Here is a 24992-nt window from a genome sequence, read left to right as displayed (position 1 = left end):
GAAATTGGGGTGGTGGGTAGAGACAAGGCTTGGGTTTAAAGAACTTTTAAAGTTTGATATGTGATTAATCTTATTAAGTTAAACTAAGTTCAGTGCTGATAGTAGCTACGATGGAGGCTCCATGAGCAAGATAACTACAGAGCAGTTCTGTCACCCATCGTAATTTTGTTTTCTTGAAAAAGTTAAAGTGTTTTGTTTCCTGAAGGAAAAAGCGCTAAATCTAGCGCTGAGTTTACTGTTTTGTCGGTAGCACTTAGGTTTATAACAACTCTCAATAATATTCTAACCACAGTTTCCTTTTATCTGCCGACATAATTCGGCAGGGTTTAACACCTTTTTAGACATGAAAAGGCTTTATCTTGTCTCAAGTAACAGCTGCCATTCGTCTCTTTCACCACTTTATTTCCAAGCTTCTTTCTTGACGCAAGAGCACAGAACCAAGTCTGTGCAAAGCCTCAATGATAAATAATCCCCTTCTCAAATTAGGAAATTTCTCTGTTAACTAGCAAAAGTTTTATCAAATTCATCAATTTTATCAATAAAGTAGAAATTGGTAAATGCAATGAAAATGAATTTTTCCTTTAGTTAGCATGTTCACACGTGCTAGTAAGTATTTCAGTAATATCTTTCAATGAAAAATGTAAGAGCGTGTATAGCTTAATATAGAAACTAAGAGGTGGGTTGTGGTTTTGGTTTTTTTTACATTATATTTTTTGTAGCTTTCTATGTATATATACCATGTAAACAGTATTTATTTTCCTTTCTGGTTGATTCCCCATGGACCTCAAATAGTAAGTTACAATCACAGGAAATCCCTTTGTTAAGCAATGCTACATAGATTTGCATCTAAGTGGATGTTTAATTCTTTTTATAAGTGGAAATAATGATATTTACACTGATAAGCAAGAACCTATGCATTCTGCCCTATGTCTCTGCAGGAAAGATTCAAGCTAGAGGGATGCCGACATCAGGCGTGATAACCCAGGTAAAGCACTCGGGCTGGTACAGTTTCTTCTACAGAAAAACTTTCAGAAAAGTATTTGAAAAACAATGCATCTTTTACTTGCCCCATCCCCAGAGCAGGTATAGTTTTATTACTTTAGATGAAGCACCCTGATACAGCCTCTTTGGGCTGACTAGGATAGATGATAAATGAAAATATAGTCAGGGTCATCAGGCTGATGCATCACATTCACTTACACTTACAGCCAGTCTAACATAACCCTGTAGGAGTATTTCCCGCAGAAGAAAGTTATCTGTTACACCCACACAATTTATTTAAACATTTTCTCCACGAGTGCGAGAGGTTGCAAAACAGTCAGCTTTGGCACAGTAAAAACACTTCCAAAGAAGAAAAATCATCCCTAATCCTTATACTGAGTAAATTGCAGAAAGATGAGAAATCAAAACACTTTAAAAACTGTAATTTCCCTTCTGTAACAAATAACAAGTTTAATTCAAGTAACAGTCACCCCCAATGATAAACATTCTTGTGTTTATTTGCTGCAATGAGAGAGGGCATCCTATACAGTTGTTTTCACTTTTATTGCTGCTTCTAAAGTACTGGTAGAAAACTTGTACAAAATTAAGATGCAGTGCAAATGAAAAAATGGAAATTTTTCTGCTTTTCATGCTTGAACTGTATCTGTGAGACCAGATTTATCTGTAGCGAAAAATCAGCAACATAGTATCTTTTTTTTTTTTCCCCTCTGCAGTTCTTAATATCTTATTTCTGGCTTCCATCATCCATGAAACATGAACTTATCATAACTCTGGCACAGTATTTTCAGTGAATCATTCATTAAAGCCGTCGGCCCAGCCAGATTTGGAAAACAAACAAAAAACCTTCCAAAAGCCTCTCTTGCCCCTGATTCTAAACAAAAGCCTAAAACACAAAACCCCCACACCGTGGGTGAAATTGTATGATTCCTTCAAAAAAAGAGAGCATTCTCATACACTGTGAGCAAACGTAAGTGAGGTTATTTACATGACGTTAGCCTTTTTATTAATGAAAATTCAAACTCTTGATTACAACTCGTAGTATTCAAAAATCTGCAGCAAGGGAAAGACTCATACATAACCAAAAAAAAATAATTTTCCACAAAAAATGGTCTGATCTCTCCGCTACTGACCACTGCATAAGGAATCTCTCCATTTATGGTCCCCAGGTGACTGCTACTCTTACTCTGCTTAGCAATTCTAATTTTCTAGCTATTCATACCTCTCACATCAGATGGGTGGCTACAAGTCTCCAGAAGAGACAGACCATCTTCAAAACTGAAAATAAGTTTCCAATATTTTGGATTTTTTCTGCTCCTTTCCATAACACATTTCTTATTTGGAAATAAACTTTCTCCATCTGCCCACAGAGGAAAACAAGAAACTACCATTTTGGCTAATTACAGACTGCATTATCTATATCTATTATATAGATTTTTAAGGAAAAAAAAACCGCTCCAAAATACAAATGTTTGGTTAAAATAGCCATCAAAATTTCCTTAAATACTAGCTGTGACAGCTATAAACCCAGAATATCCTTATGTGGCTTATTCCATTTTTTGGAAGATGCACACACTCAAAGAACAGTTTATTATAGGGCATGGCAGATACAAATTTAGCTACCCTGCAAGGTACATCTGCTGTGTGCCTCTATCTGGTCCTTCAGAGATAATCAACACCACCAGCATCCCAGGAACTGAAAATCCATTTTAAAACTCGCAAAATTAAGTTAGTGGAGCAGAATGGAAAATTTCAGCTGGAAAGAACTGTATCACTTTGTCGGACTAAGAATACCCAACTGCAGCGCAGGCACTATTTTAATAAGTCTGGTTTTATAAGCAGAAGGACTAATAGCTGCACACATCCTCACAATTGGCTGTGAAAAAACCTTCCCATTTCGTAAATAAACCCCCTTGCTCCCTTGTATACGATATCCTGATGCATATGTATCAAGTTCAGAACGTAATCAAGTCCAGAATAACTGGCACTTCCCTATAATGCGGTATTTGTTACTTTTGCTACCATTTTCGTTTCGAACTTTAGCACCAGTATGCAGTATTTCAGAGCACTTCTTATTCATCAAAACTATGGCTACTTAAAATTGACAGAGCACGCTGCAGAAGCTTTGAGAAGAAAACTCTGTAAGAGCAGAAGGTTCAAAGTTAATTGTCATCAGAATTTTATGGAGAACCTAATTGATGTTGATTCTTCTTTTTAGTCTTTCAGACAGCGGAAGGGGACTGTCTGCCCATGCGAAAGCCGGAACAGCACTTTCCGCTCGTTGCGTGGGACCAGAACCTGACCTCTCAAACGGTTGCTCTGGACTTTGGAAACAATTAACTTCCCCGACAGAGGATGGTTTTGGAGATACTTGCAATGACAAACTATTACCAGCTTTTTTTAAATTGCTCTTTTTCTTCTCCTCTTTAATTAAAAGGGCTGAGTCACTGTTTGTTCTTTTGCTAGTAACAGCATCACTCCTTTCCTTTGTGAAACGTTTTTTAAACTGACCAGGGTTCAGCTGACTGTTCTGCTGCTTATAAATCTGTTTTTTGTTCATATTATCATCATCACTGTCTTCACTAGAAGAATATCTGTTCTGACACACACTCTTTTTAAAGGAACTTTTCCAAGTAGTTTGAGTACAAGCTTTTTTAATGTGACCGCCAGTTACAATGTCTGCTGGCTTTTGAGACACTGGAGGCACTTCACACCCCGGATGCAGAGTCTCTGTTGTTTTACCACTGAGGGCTAGAGGTGTTGAACTGTTTAAATTACGGTCTTTTTGCATCATTTCATCCAGGCTGTCAGCTTTTTTGTACTGATGTTGATAAATGTGTACGCTGGATTCCCTTGAACAGTCTTCTGATAGCACATTTTTACTTTCCTGCACTAGTTTATTTAACTGACATGAGGAAGAGATATAATCTTTATCATGATGCAATGTTTCTTTTGTTTGTTTAAAATGTTTCAAAGACTCCAGTTGCATTACACCTTCAGACAACAAAGGCTTTGATGGAATGGAAGTCTTCTTAAGTATGCGCTCACTTAAAGACCACTTCTCAATCTGACCCATAGCATCATCAGAAATCAAATCAATTACAGAATGATGTTGATCAGACTGCGCAGCATCAGAATATTCCGAGCTGTTTCTTACTGTTTCATGACCCAGTGCATGTGAGTCTTTTATGTATGTGGTTAACTCAGCTGCTGGATCATGGGTATCACCCCCACGGGCTGACGAAGTGCTGAAGGAGGTTGCTTCCCAATCAATACTGCTCAGCTGTAGACCAGCTATTACAGACGAAGGGGATGATATCCTTGAATTTTCAGTAAGTTGTGCTGCCAATACAGATGAGTCAGCGAACATACTCTGTGAGAGCGAGTAAGGCGATGCAGTTGGAGGAAGAGCAGCTGCTGATGCTGGTGTCTGAAGAGTCGTTATGCAGGAAGCTGTAGCTAGTACTAGATCTTTTGACTCAGTACTCCTCTGGTGTATCTGATTTTCTGCAGGAGTTTTTATATCCGATGAGGAGTCTTGCACAGGAAGAATTTCACATCTAGATTTTAAATTCATTTGAGACAGAAGATCACTAACTTCATCATAAACTTTCGGTAATTCCTTTTCTTTTGGTCTGTCTTTCCTGTCTGAAAAAAATAAAAAGGGCATATCAAAATGTCATATTAAACACGGTTCAGATTTCCTAGTGCTAAAGTACAAAATGGTAAGAGAAAAGCACAGCCCCTGCAAGATACCTGATCTTGACAAAACACGGTATTGCTCAACAGTGGGAGAAATGTTTGTTGCTTTTGCTTCTTGTATTCTGACAAGACCCCTAAATTCCTAAGAAATAAGCTTTTGGACTTACTTTTCTGTTTCTTCTTCATAACGTCTGACTTTTCTACTTGATAAAGGGCAACGAGATCAGGATAAGCAGCCTGAAACAAAGACGACTCTTCTACTGTGACTACAAACAACTCCGCAGGCTCATCTTCTGCATCAACATAATGCTCTAAAAAAATTAATGACTGTACATTAGACATGTATATACACTAGGCGTATATATACACACATTTCAAAGCAGGGAATAAGAAAAACAAAGAATAAAAGATTTATCTGAGTACAAGGAAGGTATGCGAAAAGGTCAATAGTACAATGTTTGAGATTTAGCTACAAGTCAAGTCTTTTTCCTCTTTGCCAGTCTCCTGGCTCAAACAGGCACACTAAAGGTAGAATTCTGTCACCATAGAAAAATGTCTAGCTAGTAAACAGTCGCAGCTCTGGGTACATAGTGAAAAAAGATACCAAATGCAGAGCCCAGGTCTTATTAATATGTACCAGAAAAAGTACCTGAAGACCAAGTCCCTTGCTTTCTAGGTAATTTTTTTTTTTTTTTTTAAACATTGCTTTTACTGTCAGAGTATGTGAAGTTTGATGCACATTTTCTATCGTTTCCATAGAAGTTTCCAATCTCACCCACATTTCATTTCCTCATAATGTTGTTAAACTCTTTTCCTCTTTAAAGCATGCTTTTCTCTTTTTCTATGAACTGTTTTGTTCTACAATGTACATAGAAACCAGACCAACCTGGCTTTTGCCACTCAATTTCAAAACAAGGAATTCCACTTTTAACACGTGTCTTGACTATCCTGTAAAAACAAGAAAAAGCCCATTAAGTTATTTCATTTAAACAGGAAATGAAAAATCTAAGTTACCTAAAATAAATCAGTACCCTAATTTTTAAGGATTTAGAGGTAAAAATATTCTTGTAATAGTAAAATTATTACATCTTTAAAAAAATACACTATTTCTCTAAGTTATACAGCAAAATTTTGTGTCTGGATTTGAATTCTGAAACTTTTTTTGTTTTAAATGATACTGCTCAGAGGAGCGTAACAAGAAGTCAAAAAACTATTCTGCAGCAGACAACCATAACGCAGACTCCTACAAACATCAGTTTGATATCTTCAACTAAGCCACCGAGAAGGCTGTTGCCATGGACAGTGGTTTTCTGAATGACCAGACAGGGTCGTTTATATCTTTTGCATGAGAGCATGAAGAAAGATAAAACATGAACTGCGCAGGGACAATCAGTCTTTATGAGATTTTTCTAAAAACATTATCTGTACATCAGTTTAATAGGTTCCTACATGTGAAGAGGCTCCTGTAAATCATTACTGCATTTTTAAACACTTGTTAACAAAAGAAATCTAGAGCACGCGTGATCTGTCTTTTAAACTCTTGAAACACTGGAAAGTGTTATAAACAGAGGATGTCAATTAATTCATTCATCATGGTAAATGCTGGTCAATTTATCTAGCCAACCCATTTAAAAAGCAGCTCCCAACCAGTCTCTCCACTCTTTTGAAAGATACCACTGAATAGAACAGCTTCTCTGCAAATAATAATTTAAGAGATTACAACACATTAAACCCAGAAGAGATACTATCACATTACTACTGACTGTTCTTCTGTCCCACAAAGTTAAGGTCTATAAAAATCTTGAACAGCATCAAGGAACATGAAAAAACCACTAACCCTGCAATACAAGAATTTGGGGGGGGAAGAATTTGGGTTTCATTTGGGAAACAAAATCATCAGATACTAAAATTAAAATAACGATTCCCTTCACACAGTGAAGTTAAGTTTAGATTTGCCAACAGACACTGTAGATTCTAAAAGTTTACAGAAGTTTAGGAAAGATTAGATCATTAAAAAAAAATACACTGAGGGCTGATAAAATAAGAAGGTACTAATTCTGGCTCAGAAAACCCCTGGGTAACAGAAACCTGGGTGGTGGGAAAATATTCTAGGGGAAAGCACTTACATGCTTATCCTGTTTTTTTTTCCTCTGCATATTCATTTTTAGTAGCAGGATACTTGGCTTGGCCCTTTTTATATTCCTAAATGCAGCCATCCTGAATGAAACTGTTGTTTTGAGAAGAAGGGGTAGCAGAATAGAACCGTAAGCCAATGATTCCATCAGACACAATGACAGTCGGTAGGTCTGATAAGAAATCAGAGACCATGACTGAATCTGCAGATGCTCATTTCTAAGCCTAGGCTCTTACTTTGGATCACAGAAGCCAATTAAACTTCTGCTAAGAACCTGAGCAGAGGATCAAACCTGTAATGCTAAATCTCACGTACAGATTCAAGGAAACAGAACACAAAGTAAACATAGGAAAAAGCAGGCATTGTCAGTTAGAATGAAAAGAAACTACTAATTGTATTACTTTTTGCAGTGGTAGTGTAAGGATCGGTGTACTGATCTGAATTTTTACCTCTATTCAAAATGAGCACAAAGCTTGCAACGGAGATGGAAGAAAACTATTATATTTCCATAAAAAAAAAAGAAAACTCAATTTTCATCCAGCAGCAGAAGTAAACATATTAAGTTCAAGAAATCAAACTACATTACCGTATTGCCTGCAGTTGTTTTGAATCAATGATTCCAGATTTTCTCTGCATCATATCATAATGTGTCAATAGCGCTAACAATTTCTTACAAGCGTAATGTTTGTTCCATTCCATCTTCTCAGAAGCAAAGATCTGTTAGTATAAAAAAAACACCCCAAACTTTAAAACTTTCTTATTCTGTTAGATATCATGCTTAGCTATGTAGCAGGGACACAGGACTAAATACTTAAAACATCTAGAATGCTTTTATACATTAGTGTAATGCCTGATGGCATCTCACTGACAAGGGAGGGAACAGTCATCCATAACACAGCAGATTCATCAGCTGTCAATAATAAGCCAAAGGAACAGCTGTGTAGTGGCAGCAGGTGGGATAAGACAGTTGCCAAACTCCTGATCAGATTCAGATCAGCTGTGCAAGGAGCTGTGAAAATTACATATTTTGCATGTGAGAGAAGGATGACCATGGATTTTCATTAAAGCTGCATTGTTCAACAGCAGTCTACTATGCTGTACATAATTATCACACTGTCATCAGTCCTGGAAAAATGAAACATTGTAAAAGATCTGCTTTCACCAATAAAGAACAAATAAATATCATTCTTAGAAAACAATGCTAACATACATATATTAACACGCTGCCCATCCACCCCAAAAAAAACCCCAAACACACATAAAACAAACCCCCAAAGCCTCCTGGGATATTTATTCTTTTTTTCTATGGATAGAGGAATAAGTTAGACCCCTTTCGAGCTTTGTGCACTTTGAATTAAAGGGCTTCTGAACTTGAAAGCTGGCAATGTTGTGATAAACACTGGAACAGGCTTCCTAGAGAGGTGGTCGATGCCCCAAGTCTGTTTTAAGAGGCATTAGGACAAGGCCCTTAATAACAAATTTTAACTGGGCCAGCCCTGAATTGGTCAAGCAGTTGGACTAGATGATTATTTTAGGTGACTTCCAACTGAAATAGTGTATTCTATTCGATACGCAAGAGAATTTTTGGGAAAATTCTGCTATTTTGGGAAAACAGGCAACATTCAGAATAAAAGACACTCTGCTTGTTATATACAGAAGCTGGTTATCTCAAAGATACAAAAAAAAAACCCAAAAGAAAACGAACAAAACAAAATCACTGAAAAAAAAGTCCACAATCATGACCTGCTAATACCCAAAGTCACCATATATGCACTGCGTCAGTATGAAACAAGTATGAGCGAAAACAGTAGCTGTATTTGCTAATACCTTTATAAAAGGTGGGTGAAAACAAAAAAAGGTAACATCCCAGATGCATATATTATGCCATACAACCATATAGTACTTCATACACTATACAGATTATGCAGCACTCAGCAACCCAATCTAGTAATACTGAACAGTGAAAAACATGGCAAGTGACCTTTTTTCCAAGTTCTCTTTCTTCCACTTTTCTACATACATTTTTACATCAACTGATTTTTTTCAGTCTTCAATTTTAGGCTTTCAAAAAATGAAGTTTATTAAGAAGTTGTAGCAAGATTCTTTAATTCTTATTTTCAGTAAAATTACCAATGAAGATAAAAATTATCAGATACCTTCCTTACTAATAAACAAAAAACCTACAGAGCTTAATATACAGGTTTTTGTTATATACCTGAAAGGACAATAAATTTGGCCTTTGGCATTCTTTTATCTTGATCAATTTATTCTTGTTTACAAGAAATTCTTGGATAACCTTGAGATAAAACAAGAGAGACAGTTTAAGAGAGGGCAGAAATCTGAGATTTCAGTTAATAGATTAAAAAGATTTATCTTTAAATAGGCTTGTTTGTTACCTCAGAGAATGGAAAGCCCTCACAACTGTTAGCTTTTCTGCAGGTAAAACAAATGCGTTAGGAACTGAACAGAAACAGAAATGATGCAGAATTTAAATGCTCACCCTGCATACAAACGCAGGGAAAAGCAGTTCAATTTCAAGACTTTCCTACTTTCTGATATTGTCCTCCACTGCACTTGCTTGTTTCATTCGCTCTAACTGATGCCATTCACAAGGACAGCAGTATCTGGAGTCATTGGGTTTGCAGGATCTAGTGCTTTCACAGAATTTACATCCATTGTGCTCATGTTCCTTGTAAGATCCTACAGAAGCAGATGCACAAAGCGTAAGCAGAAAAAAGGTTTCCAAAAATCTCCAAATATACAAAGCTAATAGTACAAATACAAAGCTCAGAGCACATACGAATCTGACATGAAAAGCAGCTGTAAGCAGACCTGAGTGCATTAGCTGTATTTATATATTTACAGTGAAAACTGACAAATACAAGGAACCTTGGTTTTTTTCAGACTTTTCCCCAACAGTTTCAGACCTTATGCTAAATACTTTATTACCTAAAAAACTACAGAATTAGTCTGTGACATCTTGTCAAATGTACATAAGTAACATACTTGAAACAAGCTTTTTCTTCTCCAAGTGATGGGTTTAAATGAGTTCACTAATGAAAGCTGCTACCAAAATGAGGTTCCTTGAGATTAACTTCTTTTAAGAAAAGACTGCAGCAAAACCCTAATGGATTCAGTCCTCTTGATGCAAGATCAATTCAGGCAACTAAAGAAATAGTTGCTTGTCAGTATAGCATGCATACTTTATTGATAATGATAAAAAGGCAAATATCTGGGATCACACAACAGCATTGTGATGACATTCCATCTGCTATAAACTAGTTTCACATTTGAAGAAAGGTAGTCCCCAGCCTCAAAAATATTTGTATACCGAAAACGTGAAGATAGTCCAGAAGCTGAATGACAACAAAAGCAATTTTTAATGCTAGTCATAAAAAAACCCCAAACCCAAACAAACAAAAAAACCCCACCCCACCCCACACAGCTAGAACGAAAAAGTAAACAATTAGGCTAAAAATAAAATCCAGCGCTTTTCACACTGACCTGGATGATGGCACTCAGAACAGTGAGTTACCCTTTTAACAACCAAAGGTGGATTATTACCGTACTGGAATTGTTCTTTCCATTGCTCAAACCTAAAAGGATGATATTAAAAGGATTAAGAAATATTTTTAACTTTCATACTTCAAATAAAATACTGAAAAACACTCCTTTAATACTTCTCAGGCTTCTAAGAGTTTTCTGATTTATGAAAAAGGTATTTTTAAAGTATATTATATGATTGTTGGATTTCCAGTATTGACACAGACATTATGATAACAAACACAGAAAGCATTTGGTAGCTCATGTCCTGATTCACCTCCTAATTAAAAAAAAAAAAAAAAAAAAAAAAAAAATCAGCAAAAAAGTCTCTCATCAGTCTTTATGACTTCCTTTCCAAATATCAACATACATCTGCTAGCACAAGAGCTAGGAGTCAGCTAGCATTTAAAACAATTAAGAAGCTTGGGCTAGCAAAACAGGAATTCATTTAGCAAATATACAGTAAGGAATGGGGTCATCTCCCCCTTACCCCTCCCCTCCCCAAATGAAGTATTACAAACATTGTCCTGGAGCTGAAGTACATACCATCAAGTCTTTGAATAAAATCAAAGTACTTAAAGTACTTCAGCACACAACTTAAGTTTTCACTTTACCTTTGCAATAAGTTTTGACCTCTCAAAGTCTCAATTAACTTTAAAGCTTGTTCTTTACCAACTCCTGGAACGCCCTATAGAGAGAGAAATATGAAACATTATTTAATGACAAACAGAAAGTACTCAGATTTTAATAAAAACTGCCTTCATAACATTATGAGACAACTGACAAAAATGATCCCATACGCTGAGAATAAATTGAGAAAAAATAACTTTTGACCAAGTTCTGCAGTCAGAAAAGGTGGCAGATTACAGCCGTACTACCAGCGTAATGCACAAGCTGCACAAAATGCTCTTATGGTCAATAGCAGCTCAGATAAAACAAGGCAGAGAAAGAAGGTAGTAGAAAATAATAAGAAAAGAGGTTTTGTTTTCCTTGGTATCTGCAACAGGACAACACTATAAAATACTGATAAGATTCTTGCCAGCTAACTGCCAGAGAGCAGTTTTTTCAGAATTATCTTGGAAAGACAAGACAAAGACAGATCTTTTGGATTTTAGAGTCAAAAGGATGGAACTTAAGAGACAAAAGAAAGCCAGCAAAAAGCTCTCACTCACAGAAAAGAGATGCTTTACGACAACAGAAACTTTTAATATTTGAAGAACTCAAGTGCTTATGCAAAATCAATTCTGCGAGGTGACAAAGAAAAGGTCATCTAGTCCAATCTCCCTGCAATGAGCAGGGACATCTTCACTTTGATCAGGTTGCTCAGAGCTCCGTCCAACCTGACCTTGAATCCTTCCGGGGATGAGGCATCTACCACCTCTCTGGGCAACATGTTGCAGTAGCTTGGCAACTACATCAGCCAATTCCCTAAGGACTCTGGGATGTATTGGGTCAGGTCCTATAGACTCCTGTATGTTCAGGTTCCTCACATGGTCGCAAAGCTGATCTCATACAGTGGGAAGGACTTTGCTCCCTCAGTCCCTGCCTTGAGGTCCATCCACTCAAGAGGTGTGGGAAGAGAGGTTGCCAGTGAAGACTGAGGCAAAGAAGTTGTTAAGTACCTCAGCCTTCTCCTCATCCCTTGTTACCAGTTTGCCAGTCTCACTCATCTCAGGGGGATATGCTCTCTTTGACCTTCCTTTTCTGGTTGACATACCTATAGAAGCCCTTCTTATTATTCTTTGTTATTCCCTTGCCAAGTTCAGCTCCAGCTGCACCTTGGCCTTTCTGACCCCACCCCTACACAACTGGGCAGCGTCCCTACACTCTTCCCAGGATACCTGACCCTGCTTCCACTGCCTGTGCATCTCTTGCTTGCCCTTTAGTTTGACAAGCAGATCTCAACTCAGCCATGCAGGTCTCTTGCCCTCTTTTCCTGATTGCTTACACCTGGGCATTGAGAGATGTTGTGCTCTAAGGAAAGCGTCCTCAGAGATCTGCCAGCTCTGTTCTGCTCCCTTGTCCCTGAGGGCAGTTTCCCAGAGGGTCTTATTGACTCACTCCTTGAAGATCTGGCAGTTTGCTTTCCTAACATTCATGGTCCTGACTTTACTATTCCCATGACCCATATCCCTCAGGACTGCAAACTCCACCGGTGCATGATCACTGCAGCCCAGGCTGTCTCCAATCAGATCACTTGCGTCAGGTCCAGTATTGCCTCTCCTCTGGTGTAGATGTCTATTACTTGGCTTAAGTAGTTATCTCTGATGCACTCCAGGACTCTCCTGGACTGCCTACAGTTCACTGTGCTACTTTTCCGGCAGATGTCGGGGTGGGGAAGTGCCCCAGCAGGACAAGAGCCTGCAACTGCGATGCCTCCTGTAGCTGGAGTAAGGTGGCTTCATCAAGAGGCTCCCCTTGATCAGGTGGCCTGCAGCAGACACCAACCACAAGGTCCCCTTTGTTACCTTTGTCTCTTATTCTTACCCATAGGCTTTCAACCTGCTCATGGGTATTCTTCCAAGACAGCTCTTCACACTCTATCCTACCGAAAAACCCAAAATTGTGGTGGTGACACCAGCCTCAGAGCCACATATTAATAGACTGGGCCCATCTGTTTCTTTCAATGTCACTGCCTGCAACTGGGATGAGAGAGGAGAAAAAACACCTGTCCTCCAGGTTCCCTTACCAACAATCCCCAAGCCCTGAAATCTCTTTTGACCCCCCTTGGATTACACGTTGCAGCTTCATCACCACCCACATGAAAGAGCAGCAATGGGTAAGAGTCTGAGGGCTGTACTAGACTAGGAAGTTTCCTAGTGATGTCCTTAATCTGGGCCCCACGAAGGCAGCAGACCTCCCTAAGAGGAGGGTCTGGGCAGCATATCAGACCTTCTGCTCCCTTCAGAATGGGGTTGCCTACAACTATAACCTGTCTTTTCTTCTTCGTGGAGGTGGTTGTGACGTGGGGGAGGTAGGCCTTCCCCACCTTCACGGTACTGTTGGTGAAGATGGACCATCATTCACATCATCATCCATTGACCGGCCTTTTGTCAAAACGCACAAGTCTCCCTCGATACACTGTCTTGAAAAACAATAAACTATAAGTACCTAATAAAAAAAAAAATTACATTGCTTACCTTTGGAAGATAATCACAACCCAGAAGAACAGCTAGCCCAATCAAAGACTCTCTGTCACAACCAAGCTTCTCCTTAATAGAGGACATTGTGTAACAGTCAAGAACTGGATCCTGCAAGAGAAAATTATCATACATTTTATTTCTGTAACATCAGGGAAGGAACTGCCCTGAGTCACGTTTAACTGCGATTGCTTACGCACCCCTATTCACCTACACCTGCAGGAAATGGGTCTATCCCATAAGAGGTGTCTGATAGCAAAAATAAAAAAACCAGCAATTAAATTTCATAATGTAACGCATGGACACAACATAAATAACTATAGTTCTGGAATTTCAAGTTGTAAGTATGAGCATCAACTGTTGAAAGAAACTAAAATAAGCCAAAGTTTTTTTTTATTGCTTACTACCTGTAGAAAAAGTGTGGCAAAATTAATATTATGTAGTAATAGTAGCTGTGTAAGTGATCTCAGGAATTGCAGTTTTTAAAATCCATGTCAACATTTTAATGTGCTGCTTGAGTAAAAAAAAGAAAAAATAATTAAGATGTTACCTAGTATATTAGACATGAGCTAAAGGAACACCTGAAACTCTGAAGGGTAGAGGGACTCAAACACATGAACATGAAATCAAGATTAACATGAATTATAAGGTAGGCCACTGCCTCCCCCAAAAACCCCATGCAAGCTGACAACCCAAAATAATCTAGTTTTCTGGAACAGATACCCCTGACAGACACACACCTACATAAACCATTTTTTGATGTTGACTCGGGTATGTAACGAAGTACACCTGAAAAATTGAGGCCACCTTCATTTTTTGGTGATAAATGACAAGGAAGTTGAATGAAAGCAAAGAACCAAACCAAGACAAAACCCAAAAATGGTGCCATCAAAGCAAATCATCTTCCATCAGCTTTATTTTTTTAAAAAGTTAGTTGTTCATAGTGCTTTTTTTTCCTATTCTATTGATTTTCTCCTATTACTGAAGTATTTCCTCAACAAGTCTTCCTGATGAACATTATTTAAAATTCCAACCCAAATACCATTTTTCCTACACTTTCTCGTTAGATTCACCACACAGAACACATGCATTCCTTTCTCTGATTTATAGAGAAAGTATAAGTTCTGGAAATTTGGGGTTGCCTTTCACCAGCTCTGGAAAATTGCATTCCTAACAAATGAACACTTCAGCCCAAGGTCATAAATTGATTTGGTTTTTTGAATGACCACAACAACTGATTATTATACAGATGTACATCCCTACACTATTCATGTTCAATTGGAGACTAATAGTATTCATTATAAGTATATTCATAATAAAAGAAACCTGTAGGATGCAAATGTGTGAACACTGTTATTAGACCCAGGAGGCCAACCACTCCCATATGTCCCTAACAGTAAATTTATAGGAAGCAATTATTTCACTCAAATTCTCCACTGTAGAGGAGGAAAGGGGAAAAAAAAGTTTGATACTTAGCTTTATATTACACATCACAGGACAGTACAAACACAGACACTAATACCCTAAGTGTTCCTCCATTCAGTTGTTTTGCTCTCGCATCCAATACACAGATTGCTAATGAATCAAACACAGCGTTCCTGTCTTAAAAGTACTATTTTAAATAAACCCAGCTACTAGAGGGTAAATGCAATAACATCTAAGTAATTGTTTCAAGTCTCTTCTTTCTATTTACATTTTTTGGGAAGAGTCTAAAGAGAGGGTGAGAATGGGATGAGATACGTTACCTTAGCATTCATGGCAAAGTTCCTATAAACTGTTTGAGCTCCATACAAGAAGACATCTCCATCATTGGTAATGCAGCCATCAACGTGTCCTTTTGCATTCAGGTAGGCACACATTGCCTCTGCTTCCCCGACTGCTTGAACCCAAGGGACACCTAAACACTCCAGCAGTTCAAGACACTAAACGAAGGAATCCAAAAGGAAAGAGAGACTAAATGCTGAATTACATCCACTTATTAGTATGTGTTTTCTCAGACACAAGTGTATACAAAAACTGCTACCGTTGCACTGTCTATAGAACACTATGTTAATACAAGCACCACTGTAGGGGAAATATAGTTTACCATAACAGTCAAAAGAAACATCCAACTAAGAGCAAAGTATTAGTTACAGGACTTGAAGACAGCATGACTAATGGTTACTCGTTCACAGAGATCTTTACACTTTAAATGGATATTTAGGATGTTTTCAAAATAAGAGTAACAAAGTAATATTTATCTTTGTAAAACAACACTGTTTACTCAAGTAGTGATACTGGGCTAGCACAGACATCTTTCAACAGACACCAGACTCCATGAGAATACCAAGCATGAAAGTACAGTACTGTTGCCCTAGTAAGGCTGGATCACATTATAAGACTCAAAGGGTTGCAGTCAACACTTCCACGTCCAAGTGGAAATCAGTGATGAGTGGCGTTCCTCAGGGGGCAGTACTGGGACTGGTGCTGTTTAACATCTTTGTCAGTGACATGGACAGTGGGATCGAGTGCAGCCTCAGCAAATTTGCCAATGACACCAAGCTGTGTGGCACCAGCAGTCGGCATGGTGAAGGGAAGGGATGCCATCCAGAGGGACCTGGACAAGCTCAAGAAGTAGGGCTGTGTGAACCTCCTGAGATTTAACTAGGCCAAGTGCAGGGTCCTGCACCTGGGTCACAGTAGTTCCAAACACAAATACAGACTAGGCAGAGAATGGATTGAGAGCAGACCTGAAGAGGACTTGGGGCTGTTGGTGGATAAGAAGCTCAACATGAGCCGGCAACACATGCTCGCAGCCCAGAAAGCCAACCACATCCTGGGTTGCACCAAAAGAAGCATGTCCAGCAGGTCAAAGAAGGTGATCGTACCCCTCTACTCTGCTCTTGCAAGACCCCACCTGGAGTACTGCATACAGCTTTGGAGTCCCCAGCACAAGAAGGACATGGACCTGTTGGAACGGGTCCAGAGGAAGGCCACAAAGATGATCAGAGGGCTGGAGCACCTCTCCTACGGGGACAGGCTGAGAGAGTTGGGGTTGTTCAGCCTGAAGAGAAGGCTCCGGGGAGACCATGTAATGAACTTCCAGTACTGAAAGGGGGCCTACAGGAGAGATGGGGAGGGACTCTTTATGAGGCAGTGTAGCGATAGGATGAGGGGTAACAGTTTCAAACTGAAAGAGGGGAAATTTATATTAGATATTAGGAAGAAATTCTTTACTGTGAGGGTGGTGAGGCACTGGGACAGGTTACCCGGGGAAGCTGAAGATGTTCCATCCCTGGAAGTGTTCAAGACGAGGCTGGATGAGGCTTTGAGCAACCTGGTCTAGTGGGAGGTGTCCCTGCCCATGGCAGGGGGACTGGAACTAGATGATCTTTAAGGTCCCTTCCAACCCAAACCATTCTATGATTCTAAGACAAACTGATATATACCTCTTATAAATTTCAGAGAAAATAATTTCTTTTAGAATTCAAGAATAAAACATGAATTAATACATTCAACCTGTTGAAGCCATGAGCATCTATAAATTCTATTTCATAAAATTCTGGTTAAATGGTTAAATATCTGCAACAATGAATGAAAAACAAAAATTACTGAACGGGAGGTCTTTGCACCCAGAGATGTCTCAACCAGTTATACGAAAAAGTCTTCCTTTTAGCCTAATCCAGTAGGCTTCAACAAGTATATCCTCTTAGCTATACAGCTACCCAGTCACAGATCTAGCTTACAAAACAGTTCTGTGTACCACTTCAAAAACACACTAGCTTAGCTAGTGTACATAGGTACACAACACATTTTTTTTCAATCTAGAAAAAAATTAAGTATGAATACTAACACCATTAAAGAACAAGAAAGTTGAATTTCTGTAATAAACACCCAATTATGACTGTGGCTCACTACAGCATTACATGCACAGAACACATCAAACGAAAATATTCTAACCCCCTCTACAAAAACAATTAAGAGACGCTGTAATGCCCAATTTCAAAGGCATATATTCCCTCAAAGCTCAATTACTGTTGAAATTTGTTGTGTAGTAACTATTATTTCTTTAAAGTTCTTTTATTTTATGTTGTTAAGATTTCTTCCTATCACATTAAAAATACTTAAACACAGGCCTCAATTACTTACCTCTTTTAAAATTGCTTTAAATAAAGATCTCCCGGTTCTTGCAGCTCCAACTTTCTTTGAAGGTCCATAGCGCATCTCATTCCTCTTGCTCATAGTGTCTGCTTTCAACTTGGGAGCTTCTCCTTCCATGACAAAAACTAGTTTAATTCCCATTGATGTCAAGAAAGAGTATCGAAAAAATAGATTTCTGCAATAAAGCAAAGCGTTCCATAAGATGCAGAATTACCGAACATTGATTTCTTTAGAGGTTTTCCTTATATTCCTCAGCCTACCCCAGAAACAAACTTAGCTTTCTCTCCACCTTTTATGAGTCCCTCACCCTCAGGCTAACTTATCGATATCCCTGTCTTTGGTTGAAGTTGTTTTACTATGAATTTGTAACATATTTACAAAATTCCCAAGAAAATACCACATAAGGACAAGAAAGATCTTTTTTAGGTGTAAAAAAATTTAAAAGGCTCATTAAAAAAACATGCAATATCCAAAGCCTGCTTCCAAACACATATCCACATTGATTCTTTCAGATCAAATTTTAATCCAAAAATCTATCAATACATGTACCTCATATTCTGAAGTGACTGAATGCTGTGATATTAGACAGACTCACAGATACCATTACCATGCCAATTTAGTTCATATGCAAACCAGCATCACTGATGGGTGGAATTTTGCAAGGCAGCAATAACAACTATTTGGTAAAGAGAGCAGTAATATGCTTTTTTTCTAGTAATTCCAGGATCAATCTTTCAAAAAGAATAGCCCAAACATTTATATCTTTTCAACTGACATGGAGAGACCATTGTTCTAGACTAAATTTTGTACATTTGCTGTTGGTAAAAAAGGATAAGGTGATCTTTCGAGGCTAGTTCTATTTTCACAAAATGATATAAAAATCAATCACTTACAGTAAGTTTCTCTAAAATACTTAGCAAAACAATTTAATTTCCAACTGCCTGAAAACTTTTTTTTTTTTTGGTAGAAATCTGTTCATCCCTTTGTCTTGCTTTGGAAAGACTGCATAAGAGATCTGGACTGATGCTTCCATTCCACTGCACACAGGACATCCTACCAGAGGGAAGTAATGACTTTGGTCATGCTTCAAGTTTTAGTTAATTACCCACTTAGCATCATGAGCATAACGTTTTAAGAAATTATTCCCAGATGATGATGATATTTCATATCAACTGAATTCAACAGAAGACACAGGAACATCTAGCGGCAGCTAGTAACTCAGTATTCTTGAGCTAACCAATAACAGATCATTTATGAAAATTTGTATATATTTTCATTTTTGTCAGCATCATTTGCAGAAAACAGTGCTTTAAAGTTACAGCTGCTTATACTTGCTCATCCCTTAAGTATGTGATTCATTTAAATTAAAAACATATGTATTCTCCAAGGTTGTTCATAAGCCTGAAGAATTATTTAAACCCATTTAATTCAACATGGAGTCTAAATAGAATTTTAATTTATAAGCCAGATCAGGGTAGAACATGCACGACTCAGCATGCTCTGAACTGACTAGCATCCAAACTGCTGTGATAAACAGTTGAAACTCTCATATCACCTTCCATCACACAGCCTCAGAAATATATAGGAATTACCACACTGATTTGTGTTCCTTGATAATCTGTATATCACATAGGGCTATACCACAGTAAGACAAACATGGTTCTGCTTACATTCATCTCATCTTTATCTACAGTTGAGGCCTTGAGACAAAGTAGGCTGGGCCCAAGAACTTCTATTTGCACCCAAGCATTAAGTTGAATTCAGCCAGTATGACTGAGTCTTCACTTCAAAACCCTTATGCATGTAGCACAAAGAACAATAACAGAATCAAAACGACACAGTCATATGAATTTCAGAGGTAGTCTTAAATTTAGAATAAGTATCATACCTAAATTACACAGCTCCAAGGCTTTTGGCTACAACAATTTATATGGATACCATACCTCAGATGTGGCTTGGTAACTACTCCAATCATCTTTTTAACAGTCTGTGCTTCACAAACCCACAGACTTAAATCAACAGCCAGTGTTTTTCCTTTGAGACTGCTCAAGTTGACAGGTTGCTTCACAGGCTCAAGGATTTGCCACAAATTAGTCACTCCCATTGTTCTAGCTTCTTCGGTGTCAGCATGAAGATTTTAGCTGTGAAGACCAAGCAAAATAAAATACTTTCAGAATATAACATGAAGTAGGACATATGTATGTGAGGTTCGGAAAATATTTAGTAATTATCAATTTTACTTTTATGAACCAAGAACATTTGCAATCAAGCCTTCTAACTGTGTAGTGACTCTGGTTCACAGATGGTTTATTACTCAATACCTTTTTTGGACTGTACATTTTCATTGCTAATAGCCTGAACATAAATAAAACCAAACTCAGCTGGGCAGAAAAAAATAAGTTAAATCATTCACTTGCGGGTCTCGTGTTCCTTGCATACACACAATCCAAGCTTCATTTAAAAACAAAGAAAAACCACACCTCTCAAGGGAATTACTCCCTGAAGTGGCAGAATTCACATTAAAATGTTTCTGTTCAAACAGAAGTAGATTATAGCTACTTGAGGAACATTTACAACGATGATGGAAATTAAACTCTCCTTAGTATTCCAAGATACACAGATTCTGGTTTGTGAAATTCAAGCTGGACTTCAGGAAAGAAATGACAGAGGCTACTGCAGCACTGGTTGCCAAGAGGTTACAGAATATTAATTCTTGGAGATTTGCAACATCCAGCCAGCATACTGTCTGGCTGATTTAATCCAATACGGGTAGAAGTCTTCCTCTGAGCAGGGAGTCAGCAATGATAACCTCCAGAAGTCCCTTCCAACAAACATTTTGATGTTTGTAACATGCAGAAACACGCCACTGTGTATATTTTTACTATTTTAATTTTGCTATAGTGTTACTGGCACCACCTATAATGAACGACAGCTGAAAATATACACCTGTTAGGTAGTATATTTCTTTGTCTTTTATTTAAGTATTCTCCATGCTTCTCCATTACTGGATTTAATTTTCTTCCTTTCCTTCTTTCCTTTTTCATTATTCTTCTGGTTTTCACACCTTGCCACTTCTACACAAGGCCTCTAACACATACTGTGCTTTTCCCCCTCACAACACCAATCTATTCCTGCACTGTCTTACAGTACAAAGTTTGCCTCATGCATTTCTCCACTTTTTCCTTTTCTCCCTCAGTATCAGAAGATAAAAAGCAAATAAAATCTGTAACGTTTTCTATTTATTTCATCCTGATTTTGAAACTACCGTATACTCAGATAAAATAAAACCCTTATTTCAATAATTCTTGACTAGAGGAGCCAGCTACCTGGGCTCTGCAATCTGCTTAAGACACATGAGGAGCTATGCCACCTCGTGGCCTCTAGTGAACACAGTCACGTTAAATTCAGCAATCTTCCACATTTACTACCACCACAGTCCGTCAGAACAGCAAGCCTGTCTTTGTAGGGTGCACTGTGTTATACTCTAGAACCGTTTTAAAGCAAGGCAGCTAATCAATAATACATGATTTCTGACACTGCAGGAATTGCAGGTTGTTTTAAATCAAGTTCTAATGTTAAGATTTACTTTCAACAAAAATCACATTTCTCTCATCCATTTCTTCAACTACTTCAATCACTCAACCTGATTTTAGTTGTAGGCATATAGGGTATGATGTATTGCTTCTGTTGTTGTTATACCTCAAGCACATAAAATGAGTTAAAAATATAAATAAGACATGCAAATACATGGCATAATCTCTTGAAGTCCAGGATGACAGAATCATCATAGAATCACAGGGTTGGAAGGGACCTCTGGAGATCATCTAGTCCAACCCCCCTGCCAGAGCAGGGTCACCCAGAGCAGGTCGCACAGGAATGCGTCCAGGCAGGTTTTGAGTATCTCCAGAGATGGAGACTCCACCACCTCCCTGGGCAGCCTGTGCAAGAGCTCTGCCACCCTCAGAGTAAACAAGCTCCTCCTCATGTTTAGGTGGAACTTCCTATGCCCACGTTTGTGCCCATTACCTCTTGTCCTGTCCCCATCCTCCTGGCACCCACCCTTTAAGAATTTGTAAGTGTTGATAAGGTCCCCCCTCAGTCGTCTTTTTTCCAGACAGAAGAGACCCAAATCCCTCAGCCTTTCTTCATAAGAGAGGTGTTCCAGTCCCCTCATCATCTTGGTAGCTCTCTGCTGCACCCTCTCCAGCAGTTCCCTGTCCCTCTTGAACTGGGGGGCCCAGAACTGGACACAGTACTCCAGACGTGGCCTCACCAAGGCAGAGTAGAGGGGAACAATGACCTCCCTCGACCTGCTGGTCACACTCTTCTTGATGCACCTGTCCTGGTTTAAGGTAAAACAGAACCAACTTTCTGATTTGTAATTTTACTTTTTAGCTTGGCCTCTTCTAACTGACTAAAATCTGAAATTAACAGCATATTTTTCAGGAACTGTTCACTCTGAGTAGTAAAGCCGGATTATACCAAGGATTGGTATGCACAGAGGCTCTTGCTTATACTTATTGCTGTAACAACCAAGGTCAGCTAACTTCACTGCTTACCCCGTTAGAGGGTCAGAAGTGGAGAAGCGTAGCAGGGTCCCACCTGCAGGGAGGAGCAGATGGGACAGGTGACCAAAAATTGACCAACAGGGTATTCCATCCCATCTGCGTCACGCTCAGTATAAAAGCTGAGGGATCAAAGGGGCAAGGCTGCTCTGGCTTGCTTTTTCTTCAATGGCCGACATCTGAGGAGGACCCTGTCTGTTTGTCTGCCTTTGATCCCAATCCGAGCATTCCTGACTCTAGTTCTGGAATTCAGCTCCTGTCCGTTGCTGACTCCAGTCTGGGACTTTCCCTGTCTCTGCTGGTGATGCGATCGTCATCCTGGGAGCTGGATACCGTTTTGTATATATCGTATACTTTTTTTCCTCCTTTAATTTTTATTATTCTATTATTATTTGCTATTTTTAAATTTATTATTATTTTCATTAAAGTAGTTTAGTTCTTTTTCTAAACTCGTAAATCTCCTTATCTCTTCCTCTCCTCTCTGAGGAGAAAGTGGGGGGAGGGCCATCTGTCGTTCTGATGGCCCAATCCGGCCAAAACCACGACAGCACGCCGGGATGCCATTGGCCTTCTTGGCCACGAGGGCACATTGCTGGCTCATGGTCATCTTGTTGTCCACCAGGGCTCCCAGGTCTCTTTCCACTGAGCTGCTCTCCAGCAGGTCAGCCCCCAACCTGGACTGGTGCATGGGGTTATTCCTCCCCAGGTGCAGCACCCTACACTTGCCCTTGTTGAATTTCACAAGGTTCCGCTTTGCCCAGCTCTCCAGCCTGTCCAGGTCTCTCTGTATGGCAGCACAGCCTTCCGGTGTGTCAGCCACCCCCCCAGCTTTGTGTCATCGGCGAACTTGCTGAGGGTGCACTCTAGCCCCTCGTCCAGGTCATTGATGACTATCTTGAAGAGGACTGGACCCAGTACTGACCCCTGGGGAACACCACTCGTCTCTGACCTCCAACTAGACTCTGTGCCCCTAATCACGACCCTCTGAACTCTGTCTTTCAACCAGTTATCTACCCACCTTACTAGATGTCCATTCATCTAGGCCACTCGTCCTAAGCATCAATTGATGATCAATTTCCCTGACGCACAGGGGAGGCTAATAAAAGGCATCCAAACCTTTGCAAAAGACAAGTGTGATATTCAGGTTCAATGGAGTTTAACAAGAGAACACCTACCAAAAAAAGGAAGATGTCTTTTTTGATGTTATCATTTGGTTCCTGTCAGTCTGTATCAATACAAATTTTTTAAAAAACTGTGTTAGTTGGTTACTAAATATTGTTATGGAATATCACATGGTACTTACAGGAAAGAACGATTAACAGGAAAGACAAATACACTACAAACACTTAGCATTCCGTAAGATTACAAATAATAAAGAAAAAAGTATAAAAAATTTGGTAACTACAAACAAACCCCATTTTTTTTTCATTATCAGGTAACAAAGTATTGTTATTTGAGGACAGAAGCTTTCCTTATCCCCATTCAACATATATCTAAGGTTGAGTTATGAAAGCCTGTAAGACCTACCAGTCTTTGCTTTTTTGCCCGTATTCTATAAAATATTTAGATCTGGATCCTGCATACAAACAGATCTACTACTGTTAATAGCAGTGATCTGTCTACTCCGATTTTGTTGAGGAGCTTCACTCATCAAAAGCCTCCAATCAGCTTACAGAGATGGTAACTTCCAAAGAGGGAGACTGAACCTAATTTTTTTGATATACTTACAAATCACTGAAGACATCATCCTATTATAAGATCATTGTCACAAAATATAAATTAAAAAACCCTACACAAAACCTTCTCGATTTCTCATTGGGCCAGTATGTGCTATAGCTATATAGATTTTAGGTTTTATAAAATGTACTTTAGGACTATATTCTGCTCTATGAAGTTTCACAGCTGAAAAAGTAAGCCAATTGCTTATAAATAACGACAGAAGAGATTTAATGCTGAAGCTTAATTCATACCAATACACTTTCACTCATTGCCAAGGTAACCTGCAAAGACTGACAAGCATATGCTTTATATCTGACTCAGAGACCTCTAAAAAGAGAAAGGCGGCAGAGAGGGGTGAAAGGGGGGAAAAAAGTGAAAAAACGAAAGCCCACAACACGTTTTTAACAACTCTCCCACTCCCTCTCTGCCCCGCTGCGATGCCCCAGCACCCGGCACAGCTTTGCCGATGAACCTGAGCGCCTCAGTGGCGTGCTGTGCTTCAGCACGTACAGATCCCTCAACCTCCTACGTTGTTTTTTTTTCCCTGAGATGAAAACAAAACCGAGAAGTTGCCTGACAACGATGTATCAAGCCGCACTGCCATCTTGAACACAAGCATTTAAAATTCCCGCCTCGACGCCAGCGAGAGATAAACGCTGCACCGCAGGGGAAGAAGGAGCCGCTTCCCTGACGGGCTGCGAGACGAAGAGCCTTCTGCAGGACTCTCCCTGCCCGCTCAGAGGGCTGCAGGCCTGACTCCACGTTTGGGGCTGGGGGCCTGCTCTCCCGCAACGCTCCCCCCCTGCCTGCCTGCCTGCCTGGCCGCCCAGCCGAGGCGCCTTGAGGCCCCCGACGTCCCCTCAGCGACGGCGGCTTCAGAGGAGGGGGGGATTAGTAGAAACTTACATCCCGGTTTGAGCCCCGAAAGGCTCAGAGAAACCCGAGCTGGCCCAGCCGCTAAGTCCCGCGGCAGAGCAAAGGAAGAGAGACGAAACCCCCAATCCCACTCGCCCGCTCCAGAGCCCCAATGAGTGTCTCCGCCCTCCGGAA

At 39.4% G+C, this 24992-nt stretch overlaps 1 protein-coding gene across 2 annotated transcripts; it reads right to left on the bottom strand.

Annotated features, from left to right (window-relative positions):
• Nucleotides 1-1119: 1119 nt before the first annotated feature.
• GEN1 (GEN1 Holliday junction 5' flap endonuclease) lies at nucleotides 1120-24976 on the bottom strand. 2 transcript variants are annotated; one of them, XM_063330521.1, is made up of 15 exons: nucleotides 24849-24968; nucleotides 23242-23339; nucleotides 19602-19799; nucleotides 17647-17833; nucleotides 15264-15440; nucleotides 13519-13629; nucleotides 10993-11066; nucleotides 10340-10431; nucleotides 9385-9535; nucleotides 9232-9268; nucleotides 9051-9131; nucleotides 7422-7552; nucleotides 5588-5649; nucleotides 4869-5012; nucleotides 1120-4647 (listed from the first exon to the last, which is right to left on the bottom strand). In XM_063330521.1, the coding sequence occupies exons 3-15, from the start codon at nucleotides 19760-19762 to the stop codon at nucleotides 3191-3193; spliced, it is 2865 nt and encodes a 954-aa protein (XP_063186591.1). In that variant the 5' UTR covers nucleotides 19763-19799; nucleotides 23242-23339; nucleotides 24849-24968; the 3' UTR covers nucleotides 1120-3190. The 2 variants fall into 2 exon arrangements, with proteins under 2 accessions (XP_063186591.1, XP_063186592.1); XM_063330522.1 differs by lacking the exon at nucleotides 23242-23339 and having other exon boundaries at nucleotides 24849-24976.
• Between the last annotated feature and the right edge of the window lie 16 nt (nucleotides 24977-24992).

The sequence above is a fragment of the Chroicocephalus ridibundus genome, chromosome 3 (assembly GCF_963924245.1).
Source record: "Chroicocephalus ridibundus chromosome 3, bChrRid1.1, whole genome shotgun sequence".
Lineage (NCBI taxonomy): Eukaryota > Metazoa > Chordata > Aves > Charadriiformes > Laridae > Chroicocephalus > Chroicocephalus ridibundus.
The sequence above is the reverse complement of the archived record's forward strand: the minus strand, read 5'-3'. Positions and strand labels throughout refer to the sequence as shown.

What these genes read in the sequence shown, in the direction of transcription:
- GEN1 (XM_063330522.1), bottom strand. Translation starts at nt 19,762, where the DNA reads ATGGGAGTGACTAATTTGTGGCAAATCCTTGAGCCTGTGAAGCAACCT. An exon ending in TTCTGAGTGCCATCATCCAG is followed by an intron (nt 9,536 to 10,339) that starts GTCAGTGTGAAA and finishes CTGCTTCTGTAG; the next exon opens with GATCTTACAAGGAACATGAG. An exon ending in GTGGAGGACAATATCAGAAA is followed by an intron (nt 9,269 to 9,384) that starts GTAGGAAAGTCT and finishes TTTTACCTGCAG; the next exon opens with AAAAGCTAACAGTTGTGAGG.